At 45.7% G+C, this 19467-nt stretch overlaps 1 protein-coding gene across 1 annotated transcript in view; it reads right to left on the reverse strand.

The window, feature by feature from the left end:
• The window catches only part of FAT2 (FAT atypical cadherin 2), a 70616-nt gene that overhangs the window by 15954 nt on the left and 35195 nt on the right, over window positions 1–19467 (reverse strand). Inside the window, exons 9-17 of the mRNA XM_010970011.3 lie at window positions 18863–19073; window positions 14255–18313; window positions 12514–12710; window positions 10460–10613; window positions 8251–8484; window positions 5552–5935; window positions 3282–3496; window positions 2251–2388; window positions 1512–1655 (exon numbers count right to left, since the gene is read on the reverse strand). Of these exons, the coding sequence (XP_010968313.2) occupies window positions 1512–1655; window positions 2251–2388; window positions 3282–3496; window positions 5552–5935; window positions 8251–8484; window positions 10460–10613; window positions 12514–12710; window positions 14255–18313; window positions 18863–19073 (5736 nt within the window). The remainder of the gene's footprint in view (window positions 1–1511; window positions 1656–2250; window positions 2389–3281; window positions 3497–5551; window positions 5936–8250; window positions 8485–10459; window positions 10614–12513; window positions 12711–14254; window positions 18314–18862; window positions 19074–19467) is intronic.

A 19467-nucleotide genomic window follows, 5' to 3' on the forward strand; every position in this document is an offset into this window, starting at 1 on the left:
GTGAGTCCTAGTCCTTCCATATCTTTCTGCATCCCCTTCTCTGGGATGAGTCCTGGCACCCTGACTGCTCCCAGGCCACGCCTGCACCGGGAGCTCTCATTCATTCATTCTCCCTGTCTATGAATTGGTTGTTGACTTACTTTGGCCCAGAGCTTCCTGAGGGCAGTGCCGGGTTTTAGAAGAAAGCCCACTGGGGCTGGAAGGGTCTTTAGAGTCCCTTTATCCTACAGAGAGGTGACTTGCCCAAGTCACATAGCTGATGACTCATATTGATAAATTGGTGCCTGGGATCCATAGGAATTTTGTGATTCACAGGGCCAGTTGAACACCTATAAATGGTTTCCTGCTTAGAGGACCAGTGGAACCCACATAGACTGAGAAAATTCAAAGATGGTTAGAAATTCAACTGAGATCCCCTGGGTGTCATTCCAGTCTTTGTTCTATAAAACAAGAATTCAGTGTGCTATAACACGATGGTTGTTTACTGTCTTTTTAGCATCAAAACCTACAAACAGAAACAAAATGAGCCAGAAACTGGTAGTTGTCTATCCAATAGACATTTTTCCCTTCCCTTTTTACAAAACCCTACTTCTGTTCAGATGTGGGGTGGCAACATCCTCAGAAAAGATATGCCCCTCCTAAGAGGAGATGGACTATGAGTGGCTTAAGTCAGTTATAATATTCTGATCCCCTGTGCCAGTTTTTAAATTTAAGGGTGATCATGTAATCCATTTCTGACCATCAGAGGAGTCTACCAGGTGGGAGTTCTGAAAAGTCTTCTTCTCTGATAAAAACAGATTCTGCAAAAGAAGTCCCCTTCTGTTTGCCTTTGAAGATGGTTAGGCAAGGATGTGATGCGAGAGCTGCAGCAGCCATTATGGAACCTTGAGGGAGAAGGTGAGGGAATTTCGAAGAAGGTAACCCAAAGTTGTGATATTATTTTCCTGCTGAAATAACTAATTCTGGAATACAATGTCACACTATCAGATCTTTTGTTATGTGAAATAATAAGTCCTTATGATTTAGTAAACTTTTAGTCAGGTGATCCTTTATTTGCAGCCAAAGCATCCTAATTCATGATATATAAAACAGGTAAAGTGGGATGACCCTGGCTGATGCATCATGGGACCCAGAACTCTGTCCTCCTACCCACTGCCTCTCACCCCTTAGGGTCATAATTCCCCATAGAATCCCAAAGTCTCTGAATCCCATTTGCAAACCATTAGTATGGTGGAAATTACTTGGAATCTGGAAAATCTTCTGGGTTCAAGTTCCATGTGGCTGTGTGAGTCCTGAGATAATGGATGTGTAATTGCCTAGCACAGTGCCTGATAATTCTTAATTGTGTAATTCATAATCCCCTTCAGGAGGCTATGTTGCCATTAGGGTTATCAATGCAAGGTCACAGTCCTTGGGTGGATTTGAGTGGACTGGTACCAGTGGTAAGCACCGTTTACTAGGAAAAATGAAAGGAAGATAGGTTCAGGATGCCTTTGGAAGCTTGAGTGTACCTGGACAGAGGTGCTGTAGTTGAGCTGGAAGAATCTTGGTGGGTTGTCATTGACATCAACCACTTGGATAGCGACGTCTGTGTCCTCGTGCAATGGGGGCCGCCCGCTGTCTGTGGCTCGGAGCCTCAGGGAATAGCTAGATGTCTACAGCAAGATGCCCGGTGGAGAGTTAGCAACAAGACCCCTCAGTTCTGCCCCTTGATTCATGACTAATATTTTCAGAGAAATAAGATGGAGACACTCCCCTATGCCCGTCCCCATTGCCCTCCCATAGCATCTTAGGGCCCAGGTTCCAAGTCAGACAGAAATAGATTTGATGTCCAGTTTAACCATTTACAAGCTGTGAGACCTTGGGAAAAATGACTAAACTTTTGTGAGGTTGATAGCAGGCCCATCTCCTAGGATTATTTTAACGAGCAAATGGCATAATGTATGTAAAGCACATAAGCAAAGTTCCTGGCACATAATGATAACTTGTTATAATCATCTAATGATGCCTGGTTAATAGTGAGAAGCTGGCCTGAGCTCTTCCAGGGAAGGTTAAAGGTCACTCAGTCCCTCTCCTGACTCTGGCCTCACAGGCCACAGAGGTCCCCCAGAGAAAGGAAGTGGGAGACACTGAAGGCAGGTATGAAAAAGTGTTAGGATGGGGTGTTGACCACAGTTCATCTTCTGAACCTGCTGCGGGGCTGTATTCTGCTCTGATGAGCTAGGAATGAGCCCGTCCCACATGACTCACCTGTTCCCAATCCAGGGCCTTGGCCACTTGTAGCTCCCCTTTCTTGGGGTGGATAGCGAAGTGCCCGAGCTGGTTCCCTCCTACCAGGCTGTAGGTGATGGCGCTGTTTAGGGGACCATCTTCATCAGTCGCTGACACCTGCAGTGGAGAGGGGGGATGGCTGTAAATGGAGGGGCAAAAGGGACCAGAAAGGAATCTTGGCCCCTAGGAGGCACAGATATGTCCCTGCCCCCTAGACTGCCCTTGGGCTGGCAGTCCCTGGACCACAGTCATCCTTGCCAAAGGAATCTCTTCCTTTACATCCTAGTGTGGATGTCAGCAGGTTGTGGTTTATTGATTGATCCATTCATTCACTCATAACTTACAGGGTGCTAGGGTCCTGTGCTATAAGTTGAGGAATGTACCAAAATGGATATGCCCTCAGGGAGCTTAATGTCTTATTTTATGGGCAAACCTAATCTGGGGTGAAGTATGATCAGTTTTATGGTGATAGATTTCACTCGGGGAGATTAGAAGAGGAGTCATGAAACCTTGAAGGATAAGGAGCTTCTGGGAGCAGAGTCAGCATTCCAGGCAGAAGTACGAGAGTGCAGAGGATGGGGAAAGGCACATCTTGCTGTGTGTTTGGAGCATGGGGTGCATGTCAGAGAGTGGAAGGAGATGAGAACCTTGAATATGGGCATGCAGAGTTTGTTTCACTCCATGAAGTGTGGAGCAATTACAAGTTTAAATGCAAAGAGGTGTTATTTGGTGTCCCCTTCCTCCCTTCCCTCCACACTGACACTCTGTGTCCCTCTGGCAGTCCTCTGGGGCTTCTCCCATGCCCCATTCTGATCTAGATCTTATAAAACATGGCCCTGAGACCTTTTGTCATGAGAGAGTTTTGTTGAGTGACTACATGTCAGAGTCAAGTCTGTGGTGTATTAACTGATAAAATAATCCAATAATCCATGCTTGTAGATGACTGGGGGAAGGGAGATAAGAACCCACAGAGTCCATGCCCCCTAGAGTGCAAAACTGCAGATCCTTACCGTGAGCACTACATCACCCACGATGGCATTCTCCAAGACCCTCGTGCTGTACAGATCCTGGGGGAATCTGGGCCGGTGTTCGTTGATGTCAGTGATGTTGACCACGATTGTGGTCATGTCGCTGAGGGAGGAAGAGCCCTTCCGGCTGCACTCAATGGACAGGAAGTACTTGGGGCTTGTCTCAAAGTCCAGGCTCCTGTTGACGTAGAGTATTCCTGAAGAAACAAGAGGTGATGGGAGCACTGAGGCAGTTGAGACCACAGAGGCAGATTGCTGAGGGGTCTTGAGCCAAACCCCAGGAGAAGCAGCTCATCCAGCTTGGGAGAGACAGATTTCCTCCATCACCTCCTCCATCATCTCCCTCTCTATTTTCCTTTCCCCATCACGTCCCCCTTCCCCTCCATCTCCTCTCATTTTCCCTATTACCATTCTCAACAGCAGTGTTTCCCTCATTTATTTCTGTACTATTTCATTGAAATCTCATTTAAACTTACAATATTAACTCTTATCTCAGGTAGATCTGTAATAACCCTGTAGAGCAGGAGCAAGTGTGATTTCCATTTTCTAGGTGAGTCAACTGATGCTCCCAACAGATGAGTTCAAGCTCACTCAGCTAGTGAATGACAGAACTTAGATGACAGAGTTTTATAGTACCCAAAGTTGGTCAACAGATTGTTAGGGCAGAGATTTATTGTTCTGAAAACTGGAACATAAAAGAATTCCTCCCGATGTTCCTGGATAACTGAATAGTTAATAGCAGAAAATTCTTTATAAAATAACTCATTAATAAACGAGTGAGGAAGGATAGGGTTAGAAAATCACCATTTTGTAGCCCCCCATGAAATAATATATCTAGGAAATAATCATCAAAGGCTGTTAAAACCATCAGAAGAAGAGCTGATGGAGAATTCTATAGTGAATGGATCAGACTGACAACCTCCAAGCCCACTGTCAGTCTTAACCTCAGAATAAAGAACTCGTAAACCATTATATGCCTCCCGACCTGGTGCAAAGGAGAGCCCAGCATCATGTATGAAGCACTGTTGGCAAAAAATTGAGTTTGAACCTAATCAAGGCCTTTGATCCAAATGTCATTTATAAGAAATCTAGGGGCTAGAGGGATATGTTATGTGACATCATAAAGATACAACTAGCCAATCCAAAATATTCAAAAATCCTGCCACACACATCTCCCAAATTTTTCATTAAATAAATGGCAGAAGGAAATAAAGAGGGAGAGGAAAATGCTAGAGCTTGAAAGAGACTTAAATTACTGCCCATCAACCAAATGTAATATGTGGACATTTGGGGGATGTTGACAAGCAAACTAACTTTAAAAAGACATTTATGAGATAATCTGAAAAATTGTTTGGCTGGGTATTGGACTATATTAAGGAATTATTATTACCTTTTAGGTGTGATAATGGTATTATGGTTGTATTTATAGAAGGAGTCCTTATCATTTAGAGATGCACACCAAAGTATTTACCAACCAAATGATATCATCTTTGAGATTTGCTTTAAAGTAATGCAGCAAATGGTGGATGGAGGGGCAGGGGGTTAAAGATGAAACCAGAGTAGATGAATGTTGATAATTATTGAAGCTGGGTGATGAGAACATGGGGTCCATTATACTGTTCCCTCTATTTTTTACATGTTTAAAGTCTCCATAATAAAAATTAAAAACTACTGCTCAACAGTAAAGCGGCTGCTTTAGGAAGTAGAGAGGTGCTGTGGGGAGGGAACGCATGGGGTTTGGTAGGCTGGGCAGCCTCTGAAGCCCTTCCATGGGATTCTGTGGGTCTGACTTAGATTCTTCTGCAGTTCTCTCTTCATGAGAATAAGGAAAAATTCAGGGGTGCCAGGATGTTTGGGGGAAGCAGACAGCCTTGCCCTGAACTGCTTACACCCCAGATTCCAACAAGTGCTTTGTGTCTTGGCTGCCAGTGATGGATGGTGGCCTCAGCTTCCTGGCGCTGGGTCTGAGCCTGGACCATGAAACTGAAAACTGGGAGAGAGAATCCTCAACGCAGAGTCCTGTGTGGGGATGTAGTGAAATAAGTGATGTTCCCATATAAGCCGGCCCCAGGGGGCAAGAAGGGACTTGGTACCTGGAGAGATGCAGAGTGAAGAAAGGGCCAAAAGATGCCAAGGAGGGGCTGTGGTATGCGAAAAATCCATCGTCGTTCCTCAAGACTGTGTGTGTGTGTGTGTGTGTGTGTGTGTGTGTGTGTGTGTGTAGGGTTGGGGCTGCCTCGGTGCTGTCTCACCTGTGTGGGCATCCAGGTGGAACTTCCCCTGCTCATTCCCGCTGACCATGCGGTAGCCGGTCTTCTCAGCACCTGGGCGAATGAGGGTGGCCAGCCGCAGCACCTCTGTGCCACGCGGGGCATCCTCAGGTACCTGCACACTGTGCTCAGTGCTCAGAAACACGGGCAGGTAGTCATCCAGGCCCACCACGGAGATGGTGACGGTGCCCAGCGTGGACAGTGGTATCGGGGTGCCTAGGTCAGAGGCACGGACGGTGAGCTCCAGGGCCGCCTGTGGCCTGACCTGCAATGGCTTCTCCAGCCGGATCACGCCTGTGGTGGCCTCGATGGAAAAGTGGCCTTCGGCAGAGTCCGTGAGAGAGTAGACCACCTGGGCGTTGGCGCCTGTGGGGGAGATGGAGAGCATGATTCATACAGAAAGACCCTCCTCTGGCCCTGCCTGCAGCAAAGTTTCAGCTACAGGAGGGCCTGGGCCGGGCGGCATTCCCATAAAGGCTCACATGTTCAGGCTGGAAGGAGTGAGAACCTCTCGTGTGGGGGAATCTGGACTGGGGTGGAGTTCAAGGCCTCATTGAAAGGATTCTGTGAAGGGGAGGGTTGTTCTGCAGACCCTTAGCAATATCTGAAGCTCCTTCTGTGGACATTAGGGTCCAATGTCAGCTTCTAAAGTGAAAGTTGTGCAAGATCAAAACCATCCATAGCAAGTTCTTTGGTTGTGATAGAACAGTATCTTGATTGTAGTGGTGGTTACATGAGTCTGTACATGGAATGATATTGAATCGAAGTGCACATGCACACACATTCAAAGGAATGCATATTGAACTGTGAAATCTGAATAAGACTGGAGTCCTGTTACCAGTCATGTCCTGGAACCAGTTTCCTAGCCTTGATATTGTACTACAGATGCTGCCATTGGGGGAAGCTGGGTGAACGGTGCATGGGCCTCTCAGTACTAGTTTTGCAACTTAACTACGAGTTTATAATTATGTCAAAATAAAAGGTAAAAAAAAAAAAAAAACACAAAAACACGCACGTATCCATGGAAAGTTCTTAGTAAATCAAAGCACTGTGTTTTTCCAGCTTTGTTTCAGATGCTATTATGTCCTTTGGTTGTGGACCAGTTGAAGCAGTTGGCTCGTGTAGGGACCATCATGTCTAAAGAACACCAACATTTAATGCTCAGCTGTGAAATCCTCACCCAGTGGGAGGAGCACAGGCCCTGAGCCCGTGGGCCTCAAGTCTCACACACACGTGGGGACATACCCCCCACATTTGTTGAATTTACATGAATTAAATGTGCATACCATGCAGTTCTCCCATATAGGCATTTTTCTGAAAAGACCATAGTTTTTCTGAAGAGAGAAAACTGCGAGTGAGGCCACATTTGAAATATTGAGGTGGAATATTTGATTTAGAATAATAATAACAGTTTTGAAGGTTTACTGGTTCATTGGTGCAAGGCCAAAGGATGTGTCCTACAAGGAGGTGGGATTGGAAACACAAGATTGAAGAAACTATGGCTCCTTCACCCAGAAAGGGAACCTTGAGGCAGGAGTAGGTAGTCACTCTCTCCCAGGCTTGGAAGGGCTGTCATGGGCAAGGGTCTGGGGGATTTGTGTGGCTACAGAGGGCAGCACCGGGACTGACAGGTGTCAGCTCCAAAAGATGGGACTTGATAATTATCTGGTTCCATAGAAGGAAGGGGCTGCCTGGGAAGGAGGGAGCTTCCTGTCCCTGGAGGTGTGTAAGCACCGGCCAATGGAGCATTTGCAAGGCCTTTAGCCATTAGATGCCTTTTTGCACTATTTGCCCTCCCTGGAACCCCTGCATCCCCCCAAAATCTTTTACCTCCATCAATGCCAAACTAAAACTCACTTCCTCCAGGAAGTCTTAAATTTACTCTGTTGGTGTGGAACAAAGCAGGGTGTTTTGACCCTACTTTTTATCATCATCGTCATCATCATCATCATCTCCTGTGTTCATCTGGTTATTTTGACCCTGAGGGCATTTTTTACCCCACTTAAATTATATAATTTGATTCAAGAAAATTGGATATGTGTATATTTACATATTTATGTGTCTATGTAAAAATACATATCTCCACAATGAAGCACTTCATGATGGCAGAAGCTATAAATGTTATAATGTGGAATGAATACAAGGCAAATCCAGTTTTCTTTGTAAATATTAAACAGAAAAGAGTTAATCCTAATGAAAATAATGTCATTAAAATTAACATATAAAATATTTAAACCTAAAAATAAAATCTAAAATATTCCACTTCATTTTATAGAAAATTGATCCAAGAATTTAATAGACCTAGTGGAGTTTGTGCCTTAAGGTTCTTTCTTGTGGCCAGGTTAATCAGAGTTGAATAATTCTGATTGGTGTATTTCAAATTAAATGTTTGTATTCAAAATGTTCCTGAGGTTAAACAGTGGAACTGGAAGGGCTCTAGGTCTAAGTGGCAGTGAGAAACAATGAGGCTGAAATACCCCATACGGGCCTTGAAACATTACCAAACTCTTCATCACTTAGCACTTAGATATGCAGTTTATGGATATTTTCTACTTATAAGTGTCTGTAGACTCAGGAGGGAGGTACAGTCCCTTGCCAGTCCCAGAGCAACACAGAGAGAGCCAAACCCTCGCCCAGGGTGACCCCATAAGCAAATGGCCTCCAGTCCTTCTCTTTCTCACCTTGGTCAGGATCCCTGGCCAGTACCACCGCCACAGGGGTGTTCACCGTGGTGTTGTCGAAGACCGCCACAGTACAGTGGCTGGGGAAGAACCAGGGGGCGTTGTCATTCACATCCTCCACGTGAAGGGTCACATCCGCCTGGCAGGATTGGCCGCCTCCATCTGTCGCCTTGGCAACAAGGCTGTATACATCCTTCCTCTCTCGGTCTAGTGCTGTGAGTGTGATCAGCTCCCCTGGCCGGAGAAAGGACAGCAAGTGAGCTTTCTCTTGGGGCCGTGACCCTGGCGTGTGCCTTCCAGATGTCTGTGTGATAAAATCTCAGCCACACAGAGTGCTGTCACAGAGAAAAGGGTCAGGCCTGTGTACTCATGAAAGACGCTCATCCTGTGTCTCCCCACACCTGCTTGCCTCCCTGGTCACACTCCTCTAGCACGTCCCCAGTTTAGGGTCCACACCAATGAGCTACCAAAAGGCACGACACTTTTAAAGGCCAGTTAGGCAGTTTATAACAGCACATGAAATGTGTTTAACCTTCAGCCCATAGTTTCACTTCTAGGAATGTATTCTACAGAATCATCAAGCCAAGGATAAAAATATACATAGAGATGGTCTCTGCAGCATTCTTCATAAATAACAACATACTGACGACATCTTGTGTGTCTTTCAAAAAGATACTGGTTAAATATATTATCATTTAGTCATGCAACAAGATACTGTGCAACCAAAAAGGAATTATGATAAAGCTCTATGTGGTGCCTTGTTAATATCTCCAAGATATCGCTACGAGAAAAAAAGCAAGTCACAAAATAGAATGCTATATAGAGACTTGGGGGAATGCACAGAAAACCAGTCTGAAAGAATATATACCAAGAGTGCTTATCTTTGCGGAAGAGACTGGTTCTTATGAAGACTTTCCAATGTCCTCATAATAACACGCCTATGTGGTTTGAATTTTTGTACAATGAACGTGTATTATTTCCATACTCCAAAAAAAAAACAGCTGAGTTGTTTTTTTTTTTTAAGACCCTACTGATCATCCTGCAGCTGAACAAACAGCAGCAGAAAGAGATTAGGTCACCTACTTAGGATGACTCAGCATGCCTATGCTGGGATCGGGACGGGCACTGCTGACTCCCATCTACCAGACAGCTTCCTGGGATACTGACTCTCACCTGCCACCTCCCTGCACAGGAATTTCCAAGGCATCCTTTGAGCTACTGGTTCAAAGCCAAGTGTGAGCAGCTGGCCCTCTGTGACCTGGGCCTTCTGTGCTGCCCGTCGCCACACCCTCCCCTACAGCAGCAGGACAGGGACCCCACCTTTTCCAAAGAAGCAGCTTCCACCCTGTCTTCTCCACCAGTTTCTCATAGCCCAGCCTCTCCCAAGTGTTCCTGGTCTGCCTGCTGGGTTCTCTGCTTCCCTCTCTCTGCTTTGTCCCCTAACTAATGATAATGACAGTGGAAACCATATTCTACTGAACTTTTACTATGTGCCAGACCTGGGCTAGATTTCTATATACTTTATTTATTGGGATCCTGGCAACAGTGCTATGAGGTTTTATCTCCAGTCTGCAGCATACAACCTTGAGATCATGTCTTTGACCATGACTCACCTGCCTGCATCCTTCAGTGGTTCTCAGTGGGGGACATGGCACCGCCTGCCCTGAGGGCCTTATCCTTTGCCCTCTTTCCCCACCTTGTGTGCACCAGTTTCTGGCTCTCTGTCAGGTCTTCCGATGTGCGCACTCTTTCCCAAAACAAGGTCCTTGTATAAACTCTCCGTCTGCCTTGAATGTCCATCCCTACCACTCCCTTACCCAATGACTAACTTTTAATGTGCTCAAGTCTCACATTAAAATGACATTTCTTCAGAGAGATTTTATTTAACCCTGCTCCCAAGCTTAAGTCTGGTTTTCCTGTCAAACCTCCCCTAGCATCCTGGGTTTTTTAATTCTGTGCATTTCAAACCACTGATTTAATGACTGGCTTTCCCACTAAATTGTAAAGACACAGATCTTGTCTTATCAGTGTGTTGATTATGTCTTTAGCATCCAGTGAATGCTCAGCACTTAGGGCCAATATACATTTTGCTGAGTGAACGGTTGGATGGATAATGGAATTCCTGTTTCTCATCCATGGAGCCGGGGTACTGGGCACTCGTTTTTCAGTAAATCAGTTCTTGGCTTGATCTGCAGTTCAGGAAACCTACCTGTATGAGGATCCAGCTTAAATTCATCCGCCCCAGGACCGTGCAGAGAGTATGTGATCTGTGCATTGGTGTCGGAGTCCAAGTCTGTTGCAGAAACTTTCAGAATGAAATGTCCTGGAGATACATCTTCACTGACTTTGCCAGTATAGAGAAGCTAAAGATGGAAGACAAAGCAGAGGGAGACATGCTGAGATCCAGAGAGAGGCAGAGAGAAGCAGAGTGAGAGATATGAGGACAGAGATGAAGGGGCAGATGGGGGGAGAAGCAGAGAGAGGAGGGGAGGAGAACAGAGGGTTGGAGAATGAGAGGGAAAATGCAAGGAAAATAGAGATTAAAAACAAGGAGAAAGATGACAAGAGACGTAGTCAGAAAAGCTGAGAATGAGAGAGAAGTTCTACCACCTGAAAGCTCACACTCAGGCCTAGAAGGACCTGCTGCAATGCAAGGGGTGTGGCACAGAGGAGAGGCTGGAGCTCCCAGGGTTCCTACAGCTGCTGGCTCTGGACATAGCTTCCAGGCACACTGGTCCCCCCACTGCAGGGTGTGGGTGAGCATGGACCTCTGTATGTGCTCTGGGTGGAGGTTTTGTGCCTGGAGGGGCTGTGTGGAGACAGCCCCCCAGGTCTCTTTCCCCTGGCTCTGGTGATGTGGTTGACCACCTCTGAGAAGGCCAGGTTTAGCATGGTCCCAGCCTCTCCCAGCACGGGGAGCATGCGGGCTGGTTGGAAGGATGCTGAGGGGAAAGAGGAGGAACCTGTGGCCACTCTTAACACCCAGAGGCTGCCCTTTAGACTCAGGTGGTCATATTGGATCCTTCAAAGACATTTTCCATGCACCCCCCTTGATAACCCAAGTTTTCTTTTTCTCTCATGCTTCTATGAGGTTGGAATATAGAATACAGAGGAGGGAAAATGATAAGATATATGATTTGTGTGCGTTCCAAGGTATGTGTCCATATGTACGTATGTGTGTGCAAATAAAGTATGAAGAACTGAGGTATCCATATATGCAAATGCGTTTGTAAGTATGTTCTTGTGAGTTATATATGTACATGGGATGGATGAATGTTGTGGGTTTGTAGGTGTATGCTTCTGGGTATCTGTGTGTTTTATGTATAGGTACTTGCATATTTAGAGAGAGTTGCAGGTGACCCTTTGACTATGTGTATGTGTGTGAGTACATAGGTATAAGTTTGCATTAGTAAATGGTTGGATTTTATATAAATTTGAAGTATGTTAATTTGAGATGTTATAAAATTTAAATGTTAATAGTTTAACTTTATCTAGCAACTTTGAAGTAATGCAAATCCCCCAAAGTTAAAAAATTATTTACTATGTTTAAAAAAAAAGTTTAAAAGCAAAGCTGTATGACAGTGATTGTTGTTTTATGCCCTTTAAGAGTAGTTCCCCTCCACGTACACACACACACACACACACAAACATACACACACCACTCAACATTTTCCATGGAAAATTTAGTGTTGAATTATATGAGGTCCGTAGGAAAGCCTCCTTTGTCAAAAATGTAACTCCCCTGCCTGCCTGCTTGTGTGTACGTATAACCAGAAGGAGGGTATCTGTTGGTCTGTATAATGCATGCAGATGTGAGGATATGCACATATAAGCATGGTGAGTGGTGCTGGGCATCTCTGGGGGTGGGTCTCTTTGAATGTATTGGACAATAATGAGCCATGCTAACAAGCTGAGCCTTGGAAGGGCCTCCCCACTGGGCATAGCAGACTGTGTTTGGAGAATGAAGTTACTTTACTTCTAGATATGTCTTGCAGAATAAAGGACCTTTATAGGAAGTGTAGGGGGTGTGGTATGGACAATGGGTTCTAAAGAGTTTGGTGACATCCCTTCTAGGGGAGGGGAGGCAATTACCTAGAATGGTGCCTGCCTAGGGCACTAGTCTGAGGCCAGCTGGGGTGAAGCAAGTGCAGGTATCAATGATGGCCAGCCCCAGAGGTGGTACCCCGAGTCCTTCTCCTTCCTCTTGCCCTTCACTCCAGCTTCCTTGCCTCCACTCGCACTACACCCTCACCAGGCTCTCACCTGTGAGCACTGTGGGCTGTTATCATTGATGTCCAGGACGAAGACCTCCACGAGGACCGAAGCCTGGAACTTGCCATCGGAAGCTGTGATTTGGAGCAAGTATTTGGCCGTCTGCTCACGGTCCAGGGTCTTCCTTGAGAAAATTCTCCACTCATCTCCAGCTTGGCTGATAGCAAACTGGCCCAGGGGATCTCCCTCTAAAAAGATGAGACAGAGCTTCCAGAAGTCAAGCAACAGGAACAAACCAGACTTTGTGCCGTAGGTGGCTTGCCCACCTGACAGTTTTTAGGATTGCTGGGGAAGGCAAAAGTTTCCTCCCTTAACTAGGGACCACAGTTATGCAATGAGTCAGTTTCTTGGTGTTGTGAAGCCTCTTCCAACTCCAAATGCCTCCTGTTAAACGGAATTATCACTGCAAGAAACCCTGCTCCAAAAGATGTGGCTGAGGGGCAGGTTTCTTACTGGTGTGCTTTGGAAGACTTTGAGAAAAGTTAAAAGGAAGTAAATTTCCATTCTATACAAGAACCTTCTAGTATCTAGTATCTGTTTGACAGTGGAGGGACAGGTGATTAACAACACTAAACTCTCTGAGGCTTTATTTGCAGCTGAGGAAATTGGCTAAGTGGAAGTTTAGGTGGATCATGAGGTTTGCTTCTGAGTCATCTTTTCTTGACACAATCACTCACCAATAGGGGAGATGGATTTTTGAGATTCTAAGATACCAGAGTTCCAAGATTCAGCTATTCCAAGAGTTGATGATATACTGACATTTTTAACTCTATTATTCAGAGATTTTAAGACTTTCGTGTTTTAAGAGTCTTGTATTATAAGATGATTAAAATTCTGTTTCACTAAGACTCCATAATTCAAATAGCTCTGATCCAGGATCTGTCTCCAGGATTCTGTGCTTCTTGATTGGAACTTCAGGCTCATCAACTCTCCACCAGACAGCTATGATAACAGAAGAAACCATGACTCTGGAAATGGAATGACATAGCACCTGGGAGACGGGGAAAGGGGCACTGAGAAGTAAAGAAACTCTTTTGACCACTGGTTGCCTGGTTCAGCCACTGGACAGAGATTGGGTAATTTAGATTTGCAACAGATACCCATCAAGGAAAGCAGTTTATAGGGTGTGGTTTTAACCCTAGCCCTGATGCAAGCTTGGAGTGTAACCTTGGTTGCATTTCTCCATCTCGGCTTTGGTTCTCCTATGTGTGAAATGAGGAGATTGGGCTGGAATTATATCTAAGGAAGTGTTTTACCTCCAACAGTTGGGTCCTGTGATTGACTAGGAAGCGTTTTCTACTCTCCACAACTTGCATGAGGCAGAATACTACTCTACAAGGACGGTCACCTCATAGAGTTTTCATGGACCACACAACTTTGATTCCCTCTCCACCTCCCAGAAGCTGAAAACAGTTACAATATCTCTTTTCTGTTCTATCTACTCCACCTAAGGTAATAAGAAATCCTCTTTACAAGGCACTTTCCAATTTATAGGGGGCTCTCAAAACTGTTTCAAGTTAGACCTTACCAACATCTCTGTAAGTTGAATGAGAACATGCATATCAAGTCTATAATTGGAGCAACTAAGGTCCTGGGAGGTTAAGTGTAAATTTACCCAAGGTCACTGCTAATTAGTGGCAGAGCCAGGACTTAAACCCATAGCTTAGGGAACCTTTTACTGGACTTTTTTCAACACACCCCAGTGTCTCCATTCCAAGATAGGTATCCTTACCTGTGATATAGCAGGTGACCTGTCTGTTCTGCTCAGAGATATCAGCATCCAAGGTTTTAAGAGTGGCCACAGGTTCACCAGGTTCACTGTTCTCAACCACGGATCCTCTGTAGTCTTCAGAAGCAAACTGAGGGGCGTTGTCATTCTCATCTGTAATGGAGACTTCAACCAGGACCTGAGAAGATAGCTGGATGGTCCGGCCATGGTCATAGGCCACCACATAAAAGCGGTAGATCTGGCTGGCCTCACAGTCAAGCTCCTGGAGTGTGGTGATCCAGCCAGTCTCACTGTCAATGGTGAAGAGCTCATGGATATTGCTACCAGGGTCCACTGGCAGCCTGTAGCTCACCTGGCCATCAATCCCAGTGTCCTGGTCATTGGCAGTCACTTGAATGACTGAGGTCCCCACTGGCATATTCTCAGTGAGAACAGCCTTATATGGATCAGCCTCAAATACAGGCCTGTTGTCATTGACATCCTTCACTTGGATGTTGACAGAGACCAAGGAACCCAAGTAAGTGTCATTATGGGGGCAATGTGCCATCAAATCAATCTGGTACCATTTGGTGGACTCATAATCCATGGCCTTCCTCACCTTTAGAACCCCTGTGTTTTGGTCCAAGGAGAAGATGCCATCCTTGTTGCTCTCTGGTGTGGTGCCCTGCACTAGACTATAGATGACTGGATCCTGAGCTGCCACTGCTTTAACATAACCAATTTCAGACCCCTCTGGAAGGTCTTCTGATGCAGAAAAAGTATACAGAGGCTCAGAAAATTTGGGCAAGGATACTTCATTAGGAACCACCTGAAGTCGTAGCAGCATGAGAGAGTTCCAGTGAGGAGGGCCCCCATCTTGGGCTTTGATTTTTAAGTCAAAGGCCCGATTTTCCAATCCCACCAGGCTCTCTTTTACCTTGACAACACCAGTAGTTGGGTTAACTTCAATGACCTCTTCTTCCAAGTCCTCCATTGAATCCACTGAGTAAGTGACATCTGCATTCTGACCTTCATCTGCATCATAGGCCAGCACCTGGATGACTGGGGAGTCTTTACTGATGTTGGATTGAATGGATACAGTGTACTCAGATGCTTTGAACTGTGGGGGGTTGTCATTTTCGTCTGTAAGGATGATCTTCACAGTACAGAAGGCCACTCGTCCTCCTCCATCCTGAGCCATGACCTTAATAGCAATGACTCTTTCTGTGGAATTTTCCCGATCCAGTTTCTGCAGAGTGGTGATCTGGCCACTGGGGTTTATGGAGAACTTCTCACCTGCCAGTTTATTGATGATGGTGTAATCTACAGTGCCATAGGGACCACTGTCTTTGTCTATGGCTAGCAACTCAATCACCTTGGTTCCCACCTTTGCATTCTCAGCTAATTCTGCCTCATAAACATGCTGCTGGAACTCTGGGCTGTACTTGTTGGCATTTGTAGTGTTAATATATACAGGCACAGTGGCTCGGAAGACCCCATCAGAAGCACCTACCCTCAAATTGTAAGAAGAGTCCAGGTGCTTTTTGCAAAGGTTAAACATAGAAATTATCCCTGATGAGCTGTTAATGGAGAAGTGCCTGTCCTGATTGCCAGAAAGAATCAGGTACTCCAGGCGAGAGGTGTCCTTGCTGTCAGGGTCAAGAGCTTGGACTTTGAGGACCAGGTGTCCACAGGTTGCTAGCTCACTGACATTGGCTTCATACTGAGGTTGCCTGAACTCTGGGGGATTGTCATTGATGTCAGACACATTGACAACCACAAGGGTTTCACCAGTGAGCGGGGGGTCTCCTCTATCCATGGCCCTGACCTTCACATGAAAGTGTTGTTGGGCTTCATAATCCAGCTCTTGAACTGTGGACATCTGCCCTGTGCTACCATTGATCTGGAAGAATTTGGAAACATCTGAGCCATCCTCTACGATCTGGTAAGAGACATCACGATTCTGCCCTGAATCCTCGTCAGAAGCCAACAGTTGGATCACAGGGGTCTGAGCAGGCAAGCCTTCTGAGACTGAAGTGGTATATACCAACTGAGAGAAAGTGGGAGGATTATCATTGACGTCCTCCACCAGGACTTCCACTGTGGCCTCAGAAAACGACCCCAGAGCTGTGTCTGTGGCTCTGACTGTAAATACATGTTTGGTCTTAGACTCATAGTCCAAAGGGCCTGTCACTGTTAGGACACCAGTCTTAAAGTCAGTGGTGAACAGCATCAAGGGCTCTTCCTCCACAATGTTGTAGATGAGCCGGAGTCCCTCTGGACTCCGAGCCTGGGTGTGGAGAATTGGGGTATAGAGTGTGATATTTTCAGGCACTCTGACTTTATAGTAAGGACTCTGAAATAGTGGGTTGGACTTATTTCTCACAATGACAAGTACCTCTTCCTCAGTATGGAGGGATGGGGTGCCTCTATCCCGAGCAATGACTTTGAGGTGATACTTATTTAAAGCTTGATAATCAAAGGGTTTCTTCAATGATATATCCCCAAGATAGGGGTCAATTCGAAAATATGTGTACTCTTCAGCAAATGCATATGTGACAGCACCATTCACCCCCAAGTCCTGGTCAGTGGCGGATACCTGAAAGAGGACATCCCCTGGCTCTGTGCCATCTTGGATGATTGTGTGGTAGGGCAGATGTTTAAATTCAGGGCAATTGTCATTGACATCCTCAATAGAGACTCGGACCAGAGCCTGAGCCACCCGCTGAGGTGTCCGATTGTCCCTCAATTCCACTGCCACCTCGTGCGTATCCTGTTGTTCTCTGTCAAAAGCCACACCTCTTGTCTGCAACACGCCTGCTGAATTGACCATGTGAAACATATCTGTGCCGTTCAAGAGGAAGTAGGATAGGGTGTCATTCAAATGATTGCCCTGGGCACCGAGAATCACCAGTGCCTTTATGTCCAGCAAATTCTCCTTCACTGTTGCCCTGTAGACATCCCGATCAAACTGCAAGCTTGTGTTAAGGGCTTGTGCCAAAGAAATTTTTACCAGTGCAGTATCTTGATAAAGGCCGTCAGAAGCCCTGATGATGAGCTCCCGAGAGAGTCCCAGGAAAGCAGGCTTCAACACAGATATGCAGCCAGTAACGGGATGGATGGCAACAGCTTCATCAGCATTGCCAGTTTTGATGCTGTAATGGATTTCTGAGTCATCATCACTGGCCCGCACCGTGAGGAGCTCCATACCCCGGTGGATGGGCTTCAGTACTGCTACTTCATATATCTGGTCTGAGAACCTGGGAGGACAGTCATTTACATTTCTCACATTGATTATGACCTGGGCAGCCCCGGGTGCAAATAAGATGGGACTTCCTTGGTCATGGACATAGATGCTGAATCGGAAAGAGGGCATGCTCTCGTAATCCATTTCGAATATGGTGGTTAGGGTTCCCATGCTGGGATCAATTTTTAAATACTTCAGAGCCTCTGGCTCCAAAATTTTATAGACCAACAAGGAATTAGCTTCTTTGTCACTGTCAGAGGCACGAATTACAAGGGGATTGTTGTTTTCATCCATGATCATGCTGTTCAGTGGAGCTGCTTCACTGATTTGGCCCACAAAAGTCGACTTGGAGAACATGGGAGCGTTGTCATTTTCATCAATGATGTAGACAAGAACCACGACATCAGTAAACACACCCGCCATGTTGCTGCCTCGGATTTTCAGCTGGTAAGATGAAATTTTCTCATGGTCCAAGTTCTTCTGGGTGGAGATGAGGCCAGAGTATGAGTTCATGGAGAATACGCCATCCTTGTTCCCCTCTCTTAACTCATAGGTGACTTCTGAGGAGCTTGTAGCTGAGATAAGGAGAATTGGGGAACCAATGGGGATTGATTCAGGGATCTCTACAAAGAACTCGGTGTTTGAAAAGATGGGGGCACTGCTCTCCGAGGGGTAGATGTGAATGATCACCGTAGCCAGGTCATGCCGCTGTGGGGAGCCTTGATCTTCCGCCTTCACTGTCAGAGTATACCGGGCATGATTTGCCTGATCCAGTTTCCGTGCTAGAGTGATGATGCCTAGTAGGGGATTGATGTTGAAGAAACCCTCACTGTTCCCTGAAACAAACACAAGAAGTTGACCACATTTTCAGGAGATACCAACTAGGCTTTCTAGATCAGTAAAAGGCTATCACACAAAAGTTGGACAGGGCAAAAGCTACATCCTGTGCCACCCTGGATTGAGATATAATGTGTAGGGCTGGTACATATTGTATGAAATTCCTTATAGTAGGTGCTCCGTTAATGGCAGCTTCAATAATCACTGAGTCTTTGGGTCACAACTTATGCTACCAACCAAAGCTATAGTAGGTTTTTGAAGCAAAGAAAGGAGACTTCCACTTTGTAGGAAAACACACTCCTCTGTGTATGTCAGTGGTGACTTTTATAGGAAAAGCTTCAGTTTCATTATACAGAATTTTAAACCATTCCTTACATAACTTTTAATAGCTTTGGTCATGATAGTCCCAGGGAATGCTCTAGAATGATAACTTGCCAAAGCTTAGCAAGCTTGGCACTTGAATAACTCGCAAATCCATGCCTCTGATGCTATACCTCATTGCCAAAGCCCCTTCCCTCACATTCTGGACCCAGGGCCAGGCCCCTCACCTTTGAGGAGGGAGTAGTGGACCTCAGCATTGGCTCCCCGATCACCGTCCATGGCTCGGACCTGGAGCAGTTCTGTGCCGGGGGCTGTGGTGTCAGAAACACTTGCCTCATAGTGGAGCTGGGTGAAGCGGGGTGGGTGGAGGTTTCCATCCTCCACGTGAATGGACACCCACACAAAGTTCCTCTTTATGGGCATCTCCTGGTCACGAACCTGTGGGCCCAAGGGGGTAATGGGATGAGCAGCAGATGTATGGGAGGGGGCAAGGTTAGATTAAGGTCAATGAAATAGAATGCCTGGGGAAAATATACCTGATTGTAACTCTCTGTATTCTTTTAAGTTTTGCTCTCATGTATGCTCTTTTTTATTTTTAAGTAAGTTTGTCACTTCATGATTATTAGGCTTAGCTATTTTCATGGATAACTGCACTTGAGGAGAAAGGCAGAAATAAGTGGAGAAGCAGTATTTTCCAGTTTAATTCTCAGAGAATATTTGTTCTCCAAGGTGTTAACATGTTATTCAGGGGAAAAAAAGTTCTATGGTCAGATAAATTTAAAGAGCACTGAATTAAATGAAGTTGAAGTTTTCTTAGCTGCCGGACTTCTCA

Source organism: Camelus bactrianus, chromosome 3 (genome assembly GCF_048773025.1).
Source record: "Camelus bactrianus isolate YW-2024 breed Bactrian camel chromosome 3, ASM4877302v1, whole genome shotgun sequence".
In the NCBI taxonomy this organism is placed as follows: Eukaryota; Metazoa; Chordata; class Mammalia; order Artiodactyla; family Camelidae; genus Camelus; species Camelus bactrianus.